This window comes from Larimichthys crocea, chromosome VI (genome assembly GCF_000972845.2).
Source record: "Larimichthys crocea isolate SSNF chromosome VI, L_crocea_2.0, whole genome shotgun sequence".
Taxonomy (NCBI): domain Eukaryota; kingdom Metazoa; phylum Chordata; class Actinopteri; family Sciaenidae; genus Larimichthys; species Larimichthys crocea.
In genome coordinates, this window is record NC_040016.1 from 23,786,132 (window position 1) to 23,811,043 (window position 24,912).

At 41.5% G+C, this 24,912-nt stretch overlaps 1 protein-coding gene across 3 annotated transcripts in view; it reads left to right on the plus strand.

Moving 5' to 3' along the window:
• LOC104933232 (receptor-type tyrosine-protein phosphatase gamma) overlaps nt 1-24,912 on the plus strand; it is a 369,578-nt gene that overhangs the window by 54,697 nt on the left and 289,969 nt on the right. For all 3 annotated transcript variants that reach the window (XM_027279289.1, XM_027279290.1, XM_027279288.1), the window contains exon 2: nt 24,323-24,439. In XM_027279289.1, coding sequence (XP_027135090.1) covers nt 24,323-24,439 — 117 coding nt within the window. The remainder of the gene's footprint in view (nt 1-24,322; nt 24,440-24,912) is intronic.

A 24,912-nucleotide genomic window follows, 5' to 3' on the forward strand; every position in this document is an offset into this window, starting at 1 on the left:
AGTCCGCTGGGAAAAATAAAATCAGCTCTCTGCTAATGTCTCACTGGAATCATATTTATATCTCAAATCTGCTCTTTTGTTCTCGTCTTTTCTTTTCTTCAAAGGGATGAGTGGACGAGGTTAAGTATATAATTTACTCCCCAAGTCATTCATCCTGCACTTATTGATTCCATCTCAAATTTAACTTTCAGATTGGCACCGACTCCATTAGAAAGTAATAACCGGTCCGGTCAATAAGTGGGAGCTGTACCAGTAATGTGTAGATTGAATGTAGGTTTATTGGAATGCACCATTAAGCACTGGCAGGATTGTGGGATCGGGGTGGAGGGTTGAGGAGGGGTTGGACATCTATCATCCTGTCCCATGTTCAGCCAACAGTGATGGGAACAGAATAGGGGACAAAGCACTCCTCCAGTAAATTCATCATCTCCTCATTTTTATCTCTCCTTTAACAGCGAGTCTCAAGGAGGAGAGGGGTCGGGGTGTGTGCATGCAGTGTGCATGAGGGTGTGTGTGGAGGGGTACCTATAGTGAAATATGGTTCTCCTGTCAGTCTGACCCAAACAGGAATGAGACGTCATTCTCCTTTCTTCATGCTCCACACACCACAGACAGAAAGATTGAGATATGGCAGCTGATAGGTGTTTGGGCATGAGCCATTTATATATGTATATAGCTGAGGAGAAAAAAAGCAAGGAGCTAAATGAAGATCGAAAATAGAGGTGAACTCAATGGTATTCAAATGAAGCCAGGAGTGAGACCTTTATAAAATATTTGGCCTTCCCCTTCACAGTTTGTGGTCATAGTGAACTATGCAAATGGTGGACGGACTTTGTTGAAGAATTGTTGTTTTGGTCATGGTAGATTGTAGACCTGAGAAAAGCAGCCTGCAGTGCAATTTCACCCTTTTGAATAAAGAATAAAAAAAAAGATGCTTTAATTTTAAACAAGTGAAGTACTCTGAGGTGTTAGTAGGCCTAGTTTGTTAATGCTACATGAAAAGCCATGGGGTCATTTAAACCATGCTACAGAAATGACTACACTTACATTTCAAGGCGTGGACAAGTAGAATTTATGGCCTGGTTGCTGCACTTCGGAAAGGTCCACAGGTTGTTTGATGAAATAATAATAAAAAAATATATATATATATATAAGAAAAAACATTTGATCTCAGGGAAAGGTCCACTTTAACTTTTTTGCGGGGCAAACTATGAAGTGAAAGACGATGCCATGTGGTTGAAAGCTTTGTAAAACATGAGGTCAAAAATTCAAGTATTCCAAAGATCAGTTTGTAAGAGGGATTTTGCAGTCTGGCAGTGTAATAATCTACAAAGCAGTGTGATGGCATATGTTCGGCTGAGGGTTACAATGAAACACAAAATATACTTGAATTTGTGATTGGTTGGGCCTTCAGTTGAAGTGAATGGACAATGGAGTGAATATCTGCAGAATGAAAGTGTAATGTGACAGTACCTGAAAGGGGTTTGTGGTTTAAAGCAACATTAAGCTGCTTCTACCTTTGCTTCTGAGAGAGGACAGGCTCTGTAATACACCAAGAGGTATCTTGTCAGGAAATCATTTACATAACTTGAACTGGACTGTTCATCAAGGAATCAAGGAAATATCAGTTGACAAACAATGTTTATGGTGTACTTGCTTGTTCTGGAGCTTTGCAGTTTTCAATTGTCATGGGAGTTACTGAACATTCAGACTTCAAATTGTTGGTTGTTGTTGGAAAAAAGAAAAACTCCTTGTAAGGTCTTTTGTCTTTAAAGCACTGTAAAGGTCATTTTAAGCATTAGACACATTGACAATACAATGAATGGACGTTGTATACGCGACTTGGCAGTCCTGCCTTTGCCACCTCCCAGCTAATCTAAAAATAAGCCATCATCCCTGATGCCTCAGGTTCACAGATGGTGGTCCAGGCTGAATGACCTCTGGGTGCTGAAACAAGCCACCTGTAACGGGACCTATCCCAAGTCTGGACAACTGTAAACTTTAATATCATCTGAACAGGTGAGTTGTATATAAATTCACCCTCAGTACAGTCGTCATGAACGGGGAAATTAGCTATAGAGACCAAAACTGTTTTTGTACCAGGCTGTAAACTTGTTTATTTCTGCTGTGAAGTTGGACGTTTGAACATGGGAACTTATGGAGAGTGACTCATCGTGTGGTCAGCCTCAAGTGGAGGAACTGCAGTTTTCAATTCATACTCTGTGCCAAAGTGTAGGATGGGTAGGCAAGTGTACCTAGTGTGCATCAGTTGAAAACAGAACAAGAATTAGGAGTAAAGTGGACAGCTCAGCAAGTGGTCGAGCCACAAATACCCTCATCAAGTCAGCCAATATGTTTCCATTAATGGTAAGTTCTTTTATTTGGTCACTGGTGCCAGCAGCTCTTTTTCTTGAGGCAAAAGAGCTGACTTTAAAGAGCGTGTGTGAGCTTCTGAGACAGTTACATGTATAGAGATGACATGCCATCTGCCACTATAGCATTAGCTTGCCCTCTTCTGTCCCCAGCAGTGCTGAAAGACTGCTTTGATTTGAATGAACTATTACTCACCCAATTCTGAGTCACACAAAAGTTTTTTGAAACACAAAAATTTCATATGAATTAGACATCAACTCTCAAAAAAGTTAACCACAGCTCTTTTTTTTTTTTTTTGCTGACAAGTTGCACTGCCTCATTTTGCTCCAAAGGCTTTCATTGTACTTCAGGGATTTGCCTTCTTCCCCCTTGAAGCACATTAACATGTTATTTGGAATATTGTGTCATCACAGGGTTGTCTGTTTAGTCACAGTTGTGTGAACACAATACAAGATCAGCTTGTGATAGAACGGTTGTATTTACATCAAAGGTTCCTCCTGGGTACCACACCTGATTTGATTTTGGAGCTCATTGCTGCATACGTTTGCATAGAGACTAAATAAGAAGACATATTTGATTAAACTATAACACCTGCAGCAAAAATTAAAGACATTCAGCTGGGAATCATTTCTTAATAACTCACCTAACAATGTTCAATGTTTTGCAGTCTCAAACTACTAAACTACCAAAGCTTATGTAAGATAAATTCAATTTGTCCGGGATGATAGATGTTTCAGTTTTCAGTTTCTCACATGGCTACAGTACTGGTTAGCAGTCTACTCAAACAGAGTTAAATCACTTTCAATGTTGCAAAGCTGAAGAACTCAGCAAACTGTGAGTTATGCTGATTTGTCTTACATTATCATAAATTGTTGTTGCAGTACCTGGATTTGTTTGAAAAAATATCAGATTAACTTCAGTGTTTTCACAGTGCTGTTGCTGGGGATAGTGGACTTTTTGCCTCCATCCTCCTTCATGCACAGATGTGGTGTTTGTGTGTGATATTTGCCTTTAATCAGTCTCTTCAATGCGAGATGTGAGGTGTTTAATTCTGTCAGACAGGATTACAAGCACACACACAGACACACGCACACACACACACACAGCAGAGAAGCATCTCACTCGGTGGGCTGATTGATAGGTGGGATTTCATCACTATCATCTAACTGGAAACACTAAACTCCAGTTGCTCATTTGGGACAGGAGAGGCAGCTTTGATCTCAGCTCCTTTTTTAAATGACGGCTTTCATCCATTACCTGAAGCCAGTAAAGCCATTTTTTGTCGTTCTGTGGAGCTTCCTGTCTAGGCTTTTCAGAATAATGAAGCATTGTTTCAGAAGAGCTACTTTGGTGAAATCCTGCAGAGTACATTTCATTTCTCATCACAGCCTCACTGCGTTTGACTTCTGACCTGTTTTTTGTTTGCATTTGGGAGTTATTTAATATTCTATATACCAGATAACCAATTTTTGGATGTGAAAATATGTAAATCCATAAATTATGCAATTGGATTTTTATTTCTACGCCTAGTGTCCATGACGTTTCAAATGTATACCTCACATGAAGATGAAGATGAAGATGGTAAAAAGCCAGTATTTTCCCACTTATGTGATCCTCTACACACAGTAATGTGATGTGATCTGGCTTAATACACCAGTGTCAGTATCCCACTCCAAGTGTTCTGCCTCCAGGTATCTTCTCCAGAGCTCCATGGCACCCAGCAGGTGTGTGTCGGCTCACAGCAGCTAGGTCCCTCTACTCCTCATCAATACATTTCACTATAATTGTACCTGTATGACTATATGTGTCAATTAAACAATATTCTGCAAAGCCCTGTGACACACAGACATCTTCCACTCAGAGTTAATTGCATTTGTGTGGCCTTTATATGTTTTCTCATTACATGAAAAATTTGAGAACTTCTGAGGAAAATATATTATTTGATACTGAGCCCATGATCACAAACTACAGCCATGGATTGCTGGTGCTGGCTTATACATGCACATATACTGTCCCACCTCCGAAGGCCCTTCCTTGCCACCTCCACCCATCATCTCCCTCCATAATTAGATTGGGCTGCTCCCAAGAGAAATACATTTGCCAGGTAGCTTTTTTTATCTGTCGTTCCAAGGAGTGGCTCCAGCGGCTCTAGTCATTTATTAGCTGGATTCACCTCACCACTCCCACACCTTATCACAAATTGCTGGGAGCAGGTTAACACTAAATGTCTAATTGACAGAGTATTTATGCATTTCCACCAGTCAGTCTGGCTGTGAGGGACCGTTGACTTGTCCAAGAGCCGTGTCGGTGCATTGCCATGGGCAAGAAAAGTCAAATTTGTTTTCTCATGCTACAGTACTTCAGGTGCAGGAATGTTTTATTTCATTTTTTTCCCACAGTGTCTCCAAATGTTTTCAGGGTGTCTTAGAAAGGTATTTCTGAAAGACTCTGAATCTGGAGACACAAATTACTTCCTCAAATTCAGGCTGGATGGCCCAGAAAATCACTGGGGTTATTACTTGTATATTACTGATAATTAGCTTGGGCCAGAATGACACCCAAAATTATTACAGAGCCTGTTTAAATCTGGTATTAATATTTATTTCATCCAAGATTTCAGCTAAATACGTGGATTATATGTGTGGTGTGACAACTTATAGCCTGTAACTGATGATCAATGATCTCTTAGTAATTGCTGTGAATAAGTGTCTGCACTGTTCTGTGCAACATTAAGGCCCTCTTAATGTTTTTAGTGCAACTGCAACAGCTTTTCATGGAGGGATGGATTTTGCTGAGAATGCACATCTTTTTTCAGCAGTTGGTCATCTCAATTCACAGAGACTCTTTCTTTTTGAAAGGTTTCTTTTGTTTGCAGAGTTCAGATCTGATATTCAGTGCTGTAAGTGGGACTTGACGTGTAAACATTCTGATCCTTTTTAACCTCTCAAACTCAGATTTTCCCCTTAAAGTAAGAGCAGCGGTCCACACCATATGACCCTAAATTTATTCTGTTGTCGTTTGCCTCTTCCGACATTTAATTGAAATGATTCAATAGACTTGGTTAGCTTGGATTTTTTTATTCGACTGGTTACATTTCATGAAGCAGTAAACATACACTTCTTGTGGTGACATTGCATTTTGTACTTAAGCCCAAGACACATTTTTATGTTGACTCCATTCAAACAAAGCGGGATAGTCTCGAGGGCTTGTGCTTCACTTCACAAAGTTGGTCTCTATGAACATTTTAGAATCTCCTGTAGAATGGAAAATAAGTTCTGCAGCTCTTAACAGTGCTCGTGTTTGTATTATCGGACCAGCAGTGACAAGGAAAATGTTTAAGAGCTAAATCGGTAAGGTGTGAAGTTAGTGACTGAGCTGTCTGCTGCTTTGGCAGAATTCATGTGTAAAAGTTAATTTGTGTTTGTGTATCTCAGAGATATGCACTAGAGACATGTTGCATTCACACTCTGGTGGTAAAGCGTGTCTCTGTTCACCTCTGAAAAGTGGTTTGGTTGATCCACTCTTTCATGTGCCTCACTTGCATTTACACCTTGAATTAATGCATTTTAATGTTCCAGAGCTTAACTGCAATCTGATTACCCAGGACACGTATCATTGTCAGGTGTAAAGAGGTCAAAACCACTCATTTCTGAACAGATACAAGCATATATACCCACAGCAACCAGCCAGCCAGCCTGTCAGCCATGTTTGCCAGCACGGTGTTTGCTTTAAAAGCCTTGTCGCCAGCAGATGGTTTTCCAGCCAGGGAACAGCAGCTTTGTCATTAGCTAGTAGCGGGTGACGGGATCCATATCCAGAGCTGGATCCAACCCTCTACAGTGGGGGACAGGCTGGGGGGAAGAGGAAGACCCCGGAGGAGGCGTTAATCGAATTTCTCGCTGTCCGGCACTCAAGCGCATCCTCACTGTGTGAGATTATGCCCTGCAAACTCTCATTGCCTGCCAAAAACTCTGTTTATCAGCTCACTGAGGCAATTTCAAATGCACCTTCAAAAGCCTCAGCACTGGTGGCAGCAGCAGCCACAGCATAGCATGCTGCATCTTATCCATTGAGGTGTCTTAATCTTGTCAGGAGGCATGCACCACAGGTTGGTCAGATCTCTCTTTTTTTCTTTCTTTCTTTTGCCTTCTTCCTCCAGAGCCATGTATCATATATGGGTGAGGTAGGGTCAAGGGAGTGAGAGAGGGAAGGGATGTGAGAAACAAAGAAAGATGAAACCAGGAAATTTTGGGTAAAGAAAAAAGTGAGATGGAGGACTTAAACAACAATTTAGATGTATTATTATTATCTCAGCCACTTTATTTGGAAGTAAAAATATATCACCTGTGTTTTCTCTTCTTGGTTGGTTCAAGTACCAGTGAGACAATGAAATACAATTCAGGAGCCTGCACTGACAATATCATTCATTTAGCTGTGATGGTTGCAAGTTAAATGGTACTAATACCTCACTTATGGTACATTGTAAGTGAGTAGGAATATGCCCTTGTATAGTTTGTGTAAGTTGAGCCAGTTTCAACTTTTTTGCCAGATAATGCTGCATTATTTTTATCTGGAGCCCACTGCATAGGGACCTCTGCTTAGGTATTATTGAAATGAGGCCTACATTTTGTGACAGTGCTGATGTCTGTCTGAACATGACCTTTGTGCTAAGCTAGAGGTCAAACAAATCTTGGTCTATCCCCATGTTTTAGACACAGAGATGAAACTTGGTCCTCATGCTTTGATGCTTTCTTAACAATGAACTTTTTTTTCCTCTATGGAAAAATATAAAATATTATTTTATTAAGCATCAATACGTCGTACAAGAGATTTATTGCAGCTTCAGTTTCTCACAGCGATAGACCACTGAAAATGTGAAAGGACAAAATCACGTTTAATATGTCTAAAGGACACTGTGAGAGTGACGAGGGACAGGAAATGACATGACAAATGTTTTACACTTTCTCAAAGACAAAAAAAAATAGAGGTATGTGTATGTGGTGGGGTTAAAGGAAAACAGAGTCTAACGTGGAGTCTAGAGGCAATGATTCACTAATGCCGGGCTGTTAATGAAGGGGTTTGTGTGCCTCTGGGCTCAAAGGCATATTGGTAGTGGAGGCGTATTGAATCAGCACTGACCCACAAGGTTAACTCTTTGGCGAGGGAGAGGAGAGCTGCGTGCCCAGAGGCTATCGATTCACAATCACTCATCTGCTTGGCCTTCCTTATCTTCCACTCAGACACCAGCTCAACTATGCATTTGATTTGACTTTCCCCTCTCCTCTTCCCTCACTTTCTCTTTTTTTCCTCTCGTTTTCCGCTGTACGCACAGTTTTACGCAGCTGCATTGCCGTTTTTTAGGCATTTGATAACCCCAGTCAATTTGGACATTGAGATATAGACAGTCCAGTCCATCCCTACAATTTGATCATAATGCCTCTCTATGAAGCTACATGGTGTCTGTCTTTCTCTTCCGTCCATCCTGGAAATTCTTTTTGTTCGCCTGGGAAAAAGTAAGAAGCTTAACTTCATATTCACTCCTACTCTCAATTGAACGGGTGATAATTCCCGGGTGGAAGGTGTCTTGGCTTGATGCAATAGGTGTTAATCCGTTCACCGTCCCAGATGACGCAAGGACAAAGTAATGTGTGTGGGGTTTGATCTACAGCTCTTTGTTCAATACTTCAGTGGCCACAACACACATGCGCACACACGCACACACACTTCATACTCTTTGCCCTTTTCTTTCAGTTGCCAACTCTTTTCTTGGTCAGCCTCTCTTATTTGATCACACTGCGGATCAGGTCTGGCTTCAGTACCATGCTTTATTGTGCTATCTAATAATCAGATGTCACTTGTTCACAAATCAGTAATTACGGGGTGGCGTTTAGCTCAGTTGGTAGAGCAGCCACCCCATGTGCTCAGGCCTTGCTGTGGAAGCCCAGGGTTCAAATCTGACCTGTGGCTCTTTCCTGCATGTCTCTCTCTCTCTCTCTCCACATTCCTGTCACTCTTCAGCTGTCTCTATCAAATAAAGCTTGAAAAAAAAGAGGCCACAAATCAGTAATTTCAATTTACATTTTGTCCTGAGCAGGTCTGTTCACCACCACCCTCTCTTTCCAGAACTAAAGCAATTAGTTGACTCATCAATTAACTGATAGGCAGATACAAACAAATACAAATTCTAGAGCACTTAAGAGGATGGAGATAGCTCAGTTTTTGTCACATGATCAGTATGACATATGGAAGGTGTTCTGTTGGATGGAAGAAAGAGGGCTGACCTGTGTCACTGCCTTAAATGCTGTCCTGAATCTATCAGGAGCTGGGATCATATGAGCTCAGAGGCATCCATTCAGCGAGCTGTTTTCAGTCATTTTACTTTATGCTGAGTAGTCAAATATATCGGCTGATTGGAAAGAGCGGTAACGTCACTCATTGAGTGAATCATTTCAGATACATTGACTTTGGTCAAGCATTTCTGCTGCCGAGACTACTGCTTTGTTCCTCCACATGTATTTTAACTCAGTTACATAGAATGGTAGATTCTTTAAAAATATTTCCATTTCAAAGTTTGAGTATTTTGTCCTTTATGTCATTTATATGGTCTAGTACCTGTATATAAACCAATGTAGAGCTGCTCTCCTGATCTCCTTCCTGTTGGGCTTTTTAATAAATAGCCTTGTTTGTTTTAGTTCAATTCCATTTAACTTTGCCATCATCATTCCACTTGCGGCTTTTCTCAGCCTTAAATGTAATACTTCTTTGCTATACAATCAGCTGCAGTGCTACGACCAAGCCAAAGCAAACCAAAAGACCCTTGTAGATCAAACAGGTGTCAAGCGGAGATGTTACAAACTCAAGAATAGGCTGCTTCGAGCACATTGCCCTTTCAAAGGCATACTGATTAGATTTGAAAAACCAACAGTTAGACTTTTAACTCCCAATTAAGCCACATTTGTACTGAGTGCAAGGCTTAACTGAGTTGTTTGACTTAACAGTGTCTACTGAATGACTGCACAATAATGTTTGCCTAATTAAAGCAGCCACTTAACCACAGGAGCTCTGAAAAAAATCACAACTGCTATTCCTAATAGGACACGTTCACTCCTCTGAAAAGCCTGGGCTTTGTCTAACATCCGCCATATTGTCACTTCCTTGAATGCAGCCCAGTGCGCATTAGCTCGCACAACTTTTATGCATCTAAATTGCTCTTTTGGGAGATCTTTCTGAAGTAGAGACACCTGTCCAAGGCTGGAGAGTATACCAGACAATGGATACATTGGTGCCAGGGATCATTCTGACCAAATCTGTGCCTGGGGCCTGACGCCGCCCACACAACACAACACAAACACACAACTCCAAACCCCTTCCCCAACCCACTCACCAACAAACTGAGGAAAAGAGAGGAAGAGAAAATAATAATAATAATAATAATAATAATAATAATAATAATAATAATAAAAGGATAAAAAAACCAAAAAATAATAGTAATAAAGAAATCAAAATAATAATGTTGAGAGGCAAGGTAGACAAACAGTAAGCACTGACGAGCATGCAAATCTACAACCTATCAACCATAGAAGCCGACATTTGTAAATGGACTGTACTTATATATCTCCTTTCTAGTCTTCCGACCACTCAAAGCACTTTACAGTACGTATCTCATTCACCCATTCACAGCATTGCAATGCCTTCATTTGCATTGCCATGCAAAGTGCCAACTGCTCATCATTCATACACCGATGGTGAGTTCAGTATCTTCCACAACACTTCAACATGCAGACCGGAGGGGATTGAACCACCGATCTTCTGATTTGTGGACGACCCGCGCTACCTCCAAGCCGCAACATGTCCATATATGCCAAATAAGGCTGCCACATCTCTGTAAAAGCATTACGGTCTTTCGTGAGCGTATATGTCATTTTTTCAAGTGCAAAATAGCTATTCATTTCTGAAAAACATCTTCCTATAGAAAGTTGGGAGTCAGAGTTTTATATGACAGCAATGCACTTCCTGGCAACACACAAAGCCAATAAGAGAAACTTCTTTTGAGCTTTTTTTTAATCGTGCATTAATATTTGTAGTGTCTCCTAATAAGCAGATTCGAAGATCTAATGGGAGACGTTCTCCTAGTTTTGTCATGATGTCAGAAAAAGCATGTCAGAATATGTTAAGTTTTGTGCATAACCAAGTGCAGTGCAGGAATGAGCCCTCTTCTATACTACATCTACACAAGCTACAACACAAGCTGGATATCTCAGGTTTTTATTTATGCAATTTCTGTGGCTTAAGATAGGTTTGATGGAGAAAGTTATAATAGGTCAGCCTGTATCTGGAGTTAATAGTGGAAGTTAAACTCTTTTGACACAATTCAGACCAGAGCTCTGTACCCATTGTCACACCCAAGTCAGTCTCCCTTAATTTATGTAAACCTGGTTTTGGAGCATCATCCATCAAGAGAGAATACACTTTTGAGATAAGACGAGGTGCGTTACCCTCATGAAGCAGTCCTTCCAGATCACTGAGCATGGGTAGTGTCATTTCAGGTCCCAAAACAGAAGAAGAAATGATCTTAACTGTAAATAACAAAAAAAGTTTCTGCTGGACAGATCATACTTCCTCCTTAGGTCCTCAAAAGACATCAGGGATCCATCCTCATAGCAGTCCTCCAGATGATGAATCCCTTTCTGGTGCCACATGTCCAGGATCTTATTATCCACTCACATAGATATGAGCTCATTCTGTTTCAGTGGTGTTTTAGGTGAAAATATATATTTTTAGTCTAATATTTTTCCAGACTTCATGCCATGTTTTGATGATATGAATCAAGACAGGGTTGTCAGTTCTTCTGGAGATAGCTGTAGGTGTCCATTTATAGATAAACTCTGCAGGTATATTTTCTTTAGGAGCGTACATTCTAATTGAAACCCAAGGTGGGACATTTTCCCTTTCAAAAAAGAAATAAACAAGTCGTATTTGGGCAGCCAAATAAAGCTTTTCAAGGTTAGGCAGTCGAAGACCCCCCAGTTTATAGTCCCATGTAAGATTTTCTATTGAGACCCTTGGAGTCTTACCATTCCATATGAATTGACTGATATGTCTATTAAGGTTTTTAAAAAAAACTGTGTGGCACTGGAGTTGGTAAGGACTGAAAGAGGTACTACAGCCTTGGTAATATATTAATTTTAATGCAATTTATTCGGCCAATCAAAGTAATGGGTACATTTGTCCATTTCTGTAGATCCTCTATTATTCGACTAACTAGTGGTGAGTAATTGAGTTTGTACACATTTTTAAGGTTGTTATCCACCATAATTCCAAGGTATCTTGTCCCGCTTGGGGACCATTTAAACGGGCCCCTTCGCTCATATATTAAAGTTTGAGAGTGGGAGAATTCTTACTTTTGATAATTTACTTTATATTCAGAAACAGATACAAATGTATAAAACAGTTTTAAATTCAACAAGGGAATCAAATGGGTTTGTTAAGTACAAAATTATATCATCTGCCATAAGATTAATTTTATGTATCGTCTGGTCCACTTTCACACCCTTTATCTCTCTTGTCCTGTCTGATTGTCTCGGCCAGATAACAAAGAGTTCAGGGGATAAGAGACACCCTTGTCTGCTTGATCTACTCAGGGAGAGAGCAGTGGACATTTGTCCATTAGTAATTATTTTGGCTTGTGGATTCTTATAAAGCGTTCTGACCCAATTAATAAAATAAGAGCCAAATCCGAATTTAGATAGAACCTTGAAGATGAGCCTTTTTAAGCAACATTAGATCAGTTCTTCATGCTTGGAAAAACTACAGGAAATAAGAACCGAACAACATCCTGACTACGGCTGTGTGTGTGTCTTGAACGCTGTTTTTAATTAAAATGTTCAGTGTAACTCACATTAAGCTTAAAGGCTTCATTTACTCTCACATTGTCAGCCTATATTGGCTGTCTGGGTTCAACTGCATTTATCATATACTTACATATCACTCACATCACATACTCTGTCACAAAGTGTAGACAGTCAGGAGGGCACATTTGGGTGTCTGGGTTTAAATATGAGACAGACGCATTTTGACTATCCTCACTACCTTCACAAAACAAAAAAGCACTTTAAAATATACATCAGGCACCATTTTGACTTCTCTGGGACTGGTGGTTCTAGTTCGTCTACTTCTAAAAATCATGCGTGATTCATAAATTTCCCACATGGTGCATTAAAAAAGAGGACAAAGCAGCGCTATGGGCCACTTGAGTGTGAGGGTGCAGCCCCGACAACATGTCATGCGCCAAATGCATTGGCATTTTGCATGGGCTGTTGCTGGACAATAAAAAAGCCTGCAGGACACACATGTATCCGTGAATACTGAAATGTCACACGAGAAGATGGGGAGTTATTAAGAGGAAAGGACGTTTCAAAGAGAGCATGCGAGAGCAGCAGATTCCTTTTGTCCCTTCTCAGATTCTGTAAAGCGGCATCTGTTATGGATTGTTTCATACGCGGTGACCTTCAAGCCTACTTAGGAAGGAGAAGGAAAGAGATAAAGAAGAGTATATCTCATCTTTTTTACCTCACCCTTCATCCTTGGTAAATGAATAAGATGAGCTCAGATTTTCCTTTCCCTTTTTTGTGGGAAAGTGATGCCAACAAATCACCCCTGCCATCCTACACCAATCAGCTGGAACATTACTAAAGATCACCCACAGTTCCCTGCTCTGAATACTTATGGGGAGGACAGGTTCCTCATGGTTTAAGTTCAGCAGGCCCCTGCTACACTCTATCAGGCTGTCATTTAAATTGCAGCTGAAGATGGAATCCTTTTCAGTGGCACTCAGTGGAGCATCATGTACAGAAAGCAGAGATGGGTGAAAAACATTTCACTGAGTGCACGCTCCATCATTTACCGTCTGTGTTACTGCTACAAGAGTGCAGTGCAAGTCCACTCCTGTGCTATGATTTACTGAGACTATGACTGATTGATTCTATTGACTGATTTGTTTGTTGAGTATAGATGCTTGAACATCAGGTTCTCAAACAACATGCAGACTCTTTCAGCAATGGCAACTCTTCAAAAAAAGTTTAACACAGTGTTGTGTAACTTCTACAATAAACCAACAGATTTCAAATCAATCGCTGATGCTATCAGGTGAATGGTGTCTCATTCCCACTATGCGGCCCATAAGTTGCTTCATTGAACTTTGGGCTCCAGGTACAATCACTTGCGAGAAGTAGGCTTTACAACAATAAGTCACACCACCAACTATTTCACTGATTCTGGTGAAACTGGATCATATTTTATGGAGAAAATGTTTTCTGGTTTTCCCTCCGATGTCCTCCGGCTCCCACATTAACTCTTTGTGATTTACAGAGTTTATGATGGACAGTGAAGTAAATGGGGATGTCAGTTTTTTTCCCCTAAATAGATCTTTTATTTTGGAGGCTGCATTTATTTTGGACTCTGTATCAAAGGTTCTGTTCAAATGTACATGGTGCAAGAAATGACCCCATCTTCTGCTAATGTTAACGCACGGGTTAATTTAGTTCAGTATTATTGCTTAGTTTATAGTTTAGCATCATTTAAGCATGGCCTCATTCACCTCGCTGCCAGCCAGGTTGACAATTGTGTTTAAAGAGAATTTTGGAAAATGAAAAATGCTCTTTGTCTTCATCCTGTAATCATCTCTCGGGCCACAGTGGCTGCTGTTTAGTTTAAAGTTCCACAGTGTAGGCTTAAGGCCAACTCACACCGGACGCGGAACGGAAGCGGAACGGCACCGCCGCGGTCACCGTAGCAAATAGAATCCAGTCTAGTCAATGAGAGCACTTACACCGGGCGCGGATCAGACGCGGATCAGACGCGGATCAGAAGTGGCTCTCCGCGCCACGGTGCGAGCTTTCCGCAGGATTTCTATTTTTTCCGCGAGCCGCGGCTGAACCTCGTAAATTTCAACAGAGCACTGCGCACCAGACAGGAAACCGGGCCTTGAATCAACCTAATAAACTTCCGCCCCCTTTCAAAATAAAACACAATACTCAGTTCATGTAGCTTTTTACAACTTCACATCAACGTGACGTCATGACCGGTGGCACCAGGTGATCAAAGATCGATCAAAGGGTCTCAACGAGAGACTAATTGTTGAAGTGGAACAACACACAATAATTTATGACACAACAGATCCTTTTTATAATCTCCTCCACGTCGGAGAAGCAAAGTCAGCTGTTTGTTGTTGTTTTTTTCTTTATACACAGTTTATCGCGGGGTCTCGGGTATGTCCAGGATTCTCGCGTGATCTCGTGATCTCGCGTGAATACGGCCGGCTCGCTCCGCTGCCGTTCCGCTTCCGTTCCGCGTTCGGTGTGAGTCCCGTGTTACTGTATCTGATCAGAGTGTACTGATGAAACCAAAAATGATGTTTTGCTTTATCTCTAAATCTAATTGCTAATATAGAATAACAGTGCATGTGTCCTGACCAAAAAGAATGTAATGCTAATGTTTCATAGTAATATGATGACAGTTGTTAAAATGTCGTCCCTACATGAAAAGGTTTTTCCAAACTGTATATGCAGACACCTCGCTGTAGGAATATCCATAATGGAAACAAAACAGAAAGTATAACATGCAGGCAGCAGATGGTTACACTTGGACCTGATGTGGGACTGATATGACCTTCACTGCATACGGAAAACACTTCCTGCTATCACAGCGGCATTCACTGAAAAAAACTAAACAAAAAAAAAAAAAAACTGGTTGGGTGGGCGTAAGTGGCACTTGGGGGTGGAGGGTGCTGTGGTGGTGGGGACAGGGGACAGCTTCCAGTGGGACAGGACAATAGAGGAGTGCATTAACAGCTTCTGTCTTGTGTCCCAGCAGAGGTGTCAGCTTCGTGGCATTGTGTTTAGCCTCCTGGCAGCGTGACCTTGTCTCACTGAACAGTGGCTATTAATTAGCCAAGCGTGTGTGTGTGTATGTGCTGGGGTGGGGGAGGGGTAGGGGTGGCTGATGGGTAATAGGTGGGTGGCTGAAGGGGATGAGTGTGTGAGTGGCATCGGTTCACAGCCTGCCCGCCTGGCTGGCTGTCTATATACGATCAATGAGCTGGAGGAAGGTGAGGAGGAAGGGCGGAGAGGGCGGATGGTGCTTTGGAGGCGAGGCATGTCTGCGAGGGCGTTTTCCATGACATTAAAGAGCTCTTTGAGCTATATGTTGCAGCCACACTTCCTCTTTCCACCCCATCCTCGTTGCACAGCATTGCCTCCCAGTGTTTCTGCTTCATAGATGATGATGTGCCTTGTTGGGCTTCATATCTCCTCTGTGTGTGTGTGCGTGTGTGTGTGTGTGTGTGTGTGTGTGTGTGTGTGTGTGTGTGTGTGTGTGTGTGTGCGTGCGTGTGTGTGTGTGTGTGCGTGTGTGTGTGTGTGTGTGCATGTATGCGCGCTACTGTCTTTCGCTGCCCTTGGCTGAGGCTCCAGAAAACATGAAGTCATGCTGGGCGGACTCCATGAGCGAGTGATTTCTCTCTGCTTTGCTCTGATCGACGTCCAGCCAGCCACAAAAGCCTGCCATCCCTTTCCGCTACCCCAACACCACCACAGCCTACCCCCCGCCTCCTCCTTGTTCTCCTCACCACAGCCTCCTCTTTCACTACCTCCCTAACCACCCTGCTCATAACTCGTCTTTCTTTCTTACTTCCACCTTCCTTTCTCCTGCTCCACAGTCCTAACCTCCCTGCCATAATCTCTTCTTTTTTCTGTTTCCATTGTTTTTTTTTCTTCCAGAACACAACTTTGATCCAAATCTCATCAATAAATGATTCATAATCCACAGAATCATGAATATCCTCATATCATCCCTAATATGTTTGGTGACCCTCTGACCTTTTTCTCTTGTCTCATTATTTTATTCATTTATTGCAAGAAATATTTATTTATTACAACTGGGCTATGATGAAACTGAACACATTCATGCTATCCACAGGATGATCCTCTGCCAGTCTTAATGACTGCTGTGACCTCTGCTCTGTGACACTCTTTATGAGAAACTTACATTTACATACATGGCCAAAGAACAGAAAAAACATCCGTATGTTATCTGTGCCGTTTCTATGGAGCTGGGCAGGTAAATACACAGTTACAGTACTAGTATCTAATCTAAATGTACCGGCTGAATTTAATCAAGTTTTGTTCTGATTTTGATTTTTGATTTTGTTCTGATATAACATGAAGTTAAATCATATATACTTATACCAATTATACATTCTGTAGTAAATTATTATTAAGATAATAACACAGAACATAATTTTAGAGCATTCAAAGTCATCCAGACGGACACTAATTTGTCTGCACACTCGTGCTTGCTCTGGGCTTTTAATATTCTCATCCTCTGACTTCCTGTGTAATGGCACACTGTTATTGTTTCACAAAAGCTGTCACTGTAAACTGGAACTCTCCAGGCAGCTGCTCGCACAGCGTTATACTTTTAGTTTTGTTTAATTCCCGACCCTCTCTGACGTCAGCTCTCCCCACATCATCTCCACACCCTCACATATGGAAACACACCCTCTCCTCTCAGCTTCCATTGCCAGGATATTTGGTCTGCCACCAGCGGGGCTGCAGGATGACTATTACCCCCCCTCCTCTCCTCTTCCCTGCCAGCCTGCTCGAGCACAACAGCTGCCACGATAAAGCAGCACACCGGTCCTGAGAGCAGCTCCACGCTGGAGGTGGAGTTAAGGCTAGCTTTGCATCAGTGTGTGTGTTTGGTGGATGTCCTTCAGCACTAAGAGCATTGGAGGGAGATGTAAAGAATGCTAATGAAGTCAGTCCCTAGAGTAAGGACTGACTTGGCCAGCCCTGGCATACATACACTGTATCTGTTTGTGTGTGTGTGCTTTCCATTGCATTTGAACACCCCGATGTTCGCTCTCTCTGAAGTCAAGTGAAGAGAGATCAAGTGAGAAGTGGGCGAGCCAAGGTTAAGCACAGGAACACAGGGATGGGCTGTGCATTTTAATTGAGGCTTGAGCAAACACTCTGCAATTCCCCTAAATGGCCCCCTGTGATGGATGACAGGAACCAGTGTTGTCTATTTTTCTTCTCAAGAGGAACTTTTGTGTGAGCGGCAGTGTGTCTTGACACAAAAGGCTAGGCCAGCCAAAGTCCCGGCTCCTTTAAGCTTTATTGACTCCTGGCACTACACGCTGAGGGAGAGTGTTAGAGAGAAAATGAGTTACCTTGGTACACATCTACAATGCATCTGCTCTTCAGTGTGTGTGTATTTGTGCAGATGTGTGTTTGCACTGTGTCTCCACCAAAACTTACCACTGTACACCTGCGCAGACGAGATTTCACATTTCAGCAGTGTTGTTGTAAACTCTGCTGGACCCACCAGCTGCTCCATCTTTACAAACTTTTTGTTCCATTGTTCACCAGACAGAACTTTTTTTTTTTTTTTTCAGACTTACTGTTGAGAGTCCAAACTCTCCAAAGATTCCATATCTGTCAGGCTTAATTTGGAGGATGTGTAATATATGATGCAACAGACATCTAATATTCTAATAACATTTCAATTTGATTTGCTGTCTGGGCGAGTGTGACATTGACGAGCTTTGTGCAGAAAATAATATTTAATTTAATTTCTAAACACAACTAAAACACCTCTGCATCTCTGTCATCACCACTGGACAACTGTTCCTTTTGAATCAGCTGAATCAACTTGAATCTGAGTCAATAATAGAATTTACTTTACGATGACTGCTAGCCATGGAGGCTTTGCAGCTATTTTGCCCTGAAGTTTGTTGACACGATGGTTTCTGACTTTGAATGATGATCAGCAGAGGGATGTGAAGGTTTTGCTTTTTAGCACTGGGTTGCTCATGAATCCAGTCTGTTTATTTTTCCTCCATGGAGTGAAGGGAGAGTACTGGACACGTACACTACAGTAATACTTTGACTTTAAAAACACTTTAAAAGGTTGAATATCCTGAAGCTTTCAAAGTAAAAGGACTCAGGGAGCAGCAGACTTGCCTCTTTCAGTTACAAAATCATATGTTACATACGTGGATTGTTATTGCTGGAGTATTTTAACATTGTAGATAGTTAATTCACGTTCTTTCTTTTCATTCTTGGAAGTAGTTTAATTTTGAATGTGTCATCTTTTATGTACTAAATGTTAGATAAAGGCCTCTGCGAGTAACTGTAAAAAAGTAGTGGAGTGAAAAGGACAATATGTCTGTCTGCAAGGCATTTTTGTTGTAAAAGATCATTGATTTATTTTCTATGAGCAGATAGTTTGCAGGAGAAAAGTCTCTCTCTGTGCCTTTATAAGGACATTTTCTTTTAATGTAGGTACAACGAGAACCCTCCATAGTGCTGTAAACTGCTGGGCGACAGTGGAGTGTAACCAGGGAACTTAGTGGGAGCAATAACCCCACAACCTGTGCACTGCACTGGGATGCTGCACAGCTTAATGAGCCTATGTGGTGTTAGAGGAAGAGCATGTTAATATGACTGATGAAGGAAAATAAAACGTGCGCTGCGTGTGAGGTTGTGACTGTGGATGTTAAGGCTGGTTATGGAACCTCAATAGAATTTTACTATAGACTGAATAGTGTCCATAACAGCGAGTGTTAAAAAGTGGGGCTGGAGAGAAAAAAAAGTAAGCCAACTGGTTATTGGTAGAAGTTCATTTAAATAGTCAAACTACTTGTAAAGAAAACTATTCACAAATAGAAGAATCAGAGTTAGATACACTGTATGCGTGTCTATGCATGATAGATCATTTTACAGAAATAAGCAGTAGTAGTAGTCCTCTCACCATGTTTGTTATGTTCTTATATTAGGACACCTTGGTGTATATTATGACATATATAAATAATAAATGAACCCTCCTGCTATGATAGAAATATTTTCTTATTAAAAAGTGAAATAAGGCTGGACTGCAGAAACGTTGTGTGTCCTTATGGATTAAAAAGACAGAAATTTGTACTGCGTTAGAGATAGGCTTGACATTAGTGTGTGGACACTAAGTAGGATTTGCGTCTGCTCTGAAGCTTTGTCACAGAGAACATTCTGCTTCGGTTAGACAAAAGTGACATTCAAGATGTCTCTTTGTTCCTTCTAGGACAGATTGTTCTGTCTTTGTCTTTTTCTTTTCCACTCTCTGTGGAACAATAATGAAAGTGTGTCCTTATCATAAGCAAGCGTTCTTCTTTTGACATACATACAGACCTTGGATTAGAATGTTCAAACCTCCCTGTCATAACAGCAGCTGTGTCGTCCTTTTAGTCTCTGCTTATAGCTCAAATGTTAGTGACACCAACTCAGCAATGTGAGAAGGCCCAAAATCAAACTTCCTACATTCTCCTCAGTTATCTTCGTTTTACCAGAGCACAATCAGATAAATGTCTACAGTATATAGATGTGTATACAGTAGAGTGTACTTTCTCATTGTATTTTTCTGAAAATGTTCCCCATGACACCATGACAGCTTCCCTCCCTCTCTTCCTCTTCCCACTCTTCCATTCTTCCCCCACATCCCAACAGTAGGCCTCTGTTCCTCCTCTCATCCTCTGCCACTGACTGGTTGCCATGCAGTGGGCCGTCCATCAATGACCTGGTAACTGTTGCTAGGAGAGGAGTGTAATTTTATCGTTGGTGCTTAATTCCTCTTCTATCTATGCACTTTTCTCACTCCATGTTCTTCTCTTCCTGGCTTCTCCTTCACCCCCTCTCTGGCCCTCTTTAAGATCATCTCTCTGCTTTTATCCCATCTTATCCTCCTCCTCCTCCTGCCGCTCTCATTCCTCACTCTCATCCCTCTCCTTCCTCATCTCCTTCAATGTCCTTCACCTCTGTTTTCAATCTGCTCGCCATCTCTTTCCACTGTTGCAGACTTAAACCATGGTATGTCCGTAGGTATAAAATACCCTAATACCCACTCTTGATAAATAAACCCTGTTAAATGGCCAGACACGTCTGAATGGCCATGACCATGATGTGATGGAGATGGGAGGAGAGTTGGCAATGGGGTCTCCTCAGGGTTCAGAGAGAAATACAGGGAAGAAGAGAAGGAGGCAATTCAACAGGAAAAAATTATTAATAAATTAATTAATAAAATTCTGCTTATGGGCTAAAATTCATTCAACCTGTTCAACCAATTAACATTTTATAGTTTTACTTTTTTAAACTAAAAACATCTAATACCTCCTATTGACTAACATCTACTGATTAATATCTCATAATGTATGTGTTTCTATCGAGCCATGCTCTTCTTTTCTGTCTCACAGTCGTACATAAAGTTCAGGGCCTGCTCCTAAAAGTCGAGGATTTGAGCTCTTTGCCGTTATTGTACACAGAAGAACTCAGGAGTCGGTAAACTTTACAGACTGGGTGTTGTCTCAAAATCACTCTTGACTACAGAGTAACTGTGGTGGAGGTAGAGGAGGTTAATGGAAACTCAGTGTGAGTCGTATCTGTCAACTGCTCTGACACTCTTAGCTCCAGTCCTGACTGTCAGTGACGTCAGCTAAAGTAGTTTTGGACCAGACACCGGTACAACCTCCTCTACTGCCGTCCACTGTGACGGAGTGTTGGGTTGACAGAGCTGTCAAGACGGCAGGAGGAACGCCGTGTGGTGTGCTGGGATTTTAAAACTGAACTGTGACTGTGTGGAGATCTGAACATGGCTTTAAACATTAGACTGATGGAGGCTGATATGTGAGTTTAGTGTGTGGCAGTTGTTCTGCAGGCATACTGAACTGACATGAACCGGGCAGAGGGATTTTTTTATATTAATCAGTGAATATTTTATTCATAAATGTATTTGAGCAACGCTGGATCAATCAGCTTGAGGCAGACTGCATACTGAGTCAATGTTCAGCTGTTCCTTGAGCCTGGCTTCTCTTCCATTTTTTCCTTAACACATCTTCTTACTAATAGAAAATCTGGTTTCTGAGTGTTAAATGAAGAGGTGCTTTCAAGGCCTCATGGGGGCTGCTGTTCTTGAATGCTAACCAAAAAAACTGTTTTTAATCTTCCCTGATGTGATGAGCTGCTTAGATTTTAATAGCTAGCTTTGTGCTAGCACTGGTGCTTTATATGTTCAACTAAAGCTGAGGAGTGAAAAGGAATTCAGCTAGAAAACAGAGGCGGGACAGATAACTGACAGGTCTTCTTTGTCCATGTTCATTTTGGAAAACAAGTCAGGTGTTCTTGGAACATCAACTACATCCAAATTTATCAATCAAATCAGGTTATGGATAACCATAAATCATGCTTGGTGGATTCAGAGTCATCCTTATTATCTACTTAATCTACAGTGGCTGTAGTTTTAGTAGTTTGGGACAAAGTTCTGGAATTTGCGGTTTCAAGTCAGTTTAGTATGTAAATGACTGCTTTGGTTCTTATGTAACCAGATTCTCACTGAAGGTTTTTTACAGACTTAAATTTGATTGATTGTTTCCCTTCAAAACATTAAAACATAAAAAAAAAACAGATTTGCAGGACAGTATAATGCACTGAAGTGCAGAGCCGTGGCTGTCATGATGTGACTGAAGGACAATGCACTCAGAGGCTTTCGAGAGGTCAGGTGATGGTGGGGGGAGGCAGGTTACTGAAGGCAGGAGTGAACGACAAATTGATGAAAAACCACCCAGTCAAAGACAAGAAAGAGGGAGAGGAGGGAAAGAAGAAGATGTGTTTGACGAGGATGAAGGGGGTTAGGGCGGGGTCTGTGCATAATTACATTTTCTGTTCTGAGCAGTATTGGGAATCAATAATGTAATTCATAGAAAAGCCATAGAGCTGCCTCCCATTGGCATTCACAGACATGAGCCACGCTTACATCCCGGACAATTAAAACAAGAAGGGGGTGAGGAGGGGAAGGAGAGGAGAAGAGGGGGGCAGCACTGTCTGTCATTTAAACAAAGACTCACCCTTCGTTCATCCTGAGCCTTTAAATCTCCCCCACAATGCCTTGCAAAAAGCTTGAGACTTTTAGTTTCCAGTACGACATGATTGACTTTCTCAGGTTTTCCTGGTGTCCATTTGGAGTCAGCTCAGGCTTTCCCTACTGATCCTCAGATATCACACAGACACACACACACACACACACACACACACACCAGCTGGTCATTGTGAGGTCAGATGTGAAATGACACTTCCTCCTCTAGCTGCTGAAACAGTGTATTTATAAGTGATAAAGAAAAAAAAAGGAGCTCAGACACATTAAGCACACCACGCTCCAAGTGGCACCCTTTAATCTAATCTTGAATATTTAATCTGGGAGAGCAGACGAACCCAGTGGTTGTTGCCAAAGATGTTACAATGGCAGTCCAATTAAACTTGTTTTAATGGTTAGTTGGAATGACACACTTGGCAGTTATCCACTTTGGTGGATGAAGGTATTTGCTATTCATAATGCAACATTTACGAACATTCAAATCCTGGTTTGTGGCCTTCAGCAACAAAATGCTTAGTGCAAATATACAATAATCTAATCTAATATATTACATAGAGAAGGCAAAAATTTCAAGGATATATATATATATAGTGTGTGTGAACTTAAAATGAACAGTGTGAATGTGCTTGATTGATCCTGCCAAAAATGCCCTCAACCTCCTCAGTCAAAAGAAGAAATAAATAGAAGAAAAAGTGGACTTGGACTGTATTGGGGCTTGTAAGACATACTTGTAAGTGAAGAGTTAAAGGTGGCCTTTAGCAGGTCTAAAAGAAACTCCAATCGTTTCCTTTTAGCATGATTTTTGTCCTGTGAAAGATCTTTTAAAAGGCCAGATCACAGAGCACAGTGGAGCTATTAGGAGAATAGCTGTCAGAAATCCTGTCCTCCAGTTTAAAGAAGCCAAGCATTCCATCTCTGTCTTCTCTATAGTGCGGATCAAGAAGGTCTCTCAGCCCGAGAGGAGGCGATTTAAAGTTTCACACATGTGAAATCGGCAGAAGGATCCTTGAAATTTTTCAACATTCCACTCGTAATTGAAATGCATGAGAAATTAAATTTGAAGAAGCTGCTTTGCTTTAACATTTAATATTGACTGTGAGAAAGGATTTCATGTTTTTACGACATTTACTGGTATCTGGTACCAGCTAAGATTACTATTTAATACCAATGAAAGATTTAACTATGATTCCACCATTGTAAACCTAATAAACTTTTAGGCTGACTGTTTGCAACATTTTATTTTGGAATAGAGAAATGCATCAAAAAACAAAGAAATATGAACATGCAATAGAATAGTCATAATGGAGAAAGTGAATATTGCAATAGCAACAAGGACATTCTCACGCCATGGCCAGATTCGCCTCTTTGCAGCTACAGGGTACAAGTTTTCTGTTGGGTGTCTACTGACCACCCATTTCCACCCCCACTCTTTGTGAATTGTGTATGTTCCCTTTGGCTTTCAGGTTCCCAGCTCACACAGCAGACTGTACATGGCATTTCCGCTGTATGCCCACAAACCCAGAGAGAAAACAGAACTGCTATAGTGGAATAAAACAAACTGGCCCCGGGTTTGTTGAGACAGACAGAGAACTGTCTGAATGAGACTGTGCATTCCATCTTTCATTATTATTGCACATTTTTTGTTTTTGTCTGTACTATCTTATTTGAATGTATGTTTCAGATACTGCTCAATCCTTTCCAGTCTCTGATGCTGTTCTCCATGAACCAGTTCAGGACTGAGGTTCTTAATGGTATGTGAGGTAGCTAGTTCTGTTTTCAAGACAGCGAAGCTCCACAGCGTAGTTATTCTTTGTTGTTGACCTTTGTTCCTACTGTGAATGTTATTATGAGGCAGCTTGCGTGGTAAGGCAGCTAAGGACACAGTTTGCTGTCATCCTGCCCAGCAGGTATCCAGGCAGGGTAGCAGAATGCTGCTGAAGCGTTGCTGCTGTTTATGCTAACCCGTCTGTCCCCATGTTCTCCTCCCCTACAGCGCTGACAGGAAGCCAAGCCGAGTCCCAAGCCCCTATCCAAGGCCTTCGCCGAGCCACGGCCGACGAGACACGGCACCGGAGAGCAGCCACCGAGGAGACCTACTGGGCCTACTCAGGTGTGTGTCTGTACTACTTTCTCTTTGAGAATCAGAGTGGAAACTGTGGTGAACCTTAAACTGTTCAAGCAGGGTTTTCACACACTGAAAACATTTGGAAGGCCTGTTGGCTTTCTGATGTGGAAAAAAAGCCAGAAAAATGGCAAGAAAGGTAACATATCTGTAGAAATGATTCTTCCATTTTCCATTTTTTGTGTTTTGACGAGAACACTGTCAGAAATACCTTCAGCTAGCAGCTGAAGCCGTTGAGCTGAGGGTCAGATTAGGTGGTTGATGGGTAACGTATTTTGAATGGGAATCTTTTGGGACTTTCCAGAATGTCATGAGGTATTGAAAGTCCCACTGGTTACATACACATTATGTTAGGTGGCAGTAGAGCAGCTATCTGAGAAGTGTGGCTGACAATCTCTGGGCCTGAGGTCTCCATTGTGGAGGTTCAAAGACTCATACGAGATGCAAGGAATATACCAACA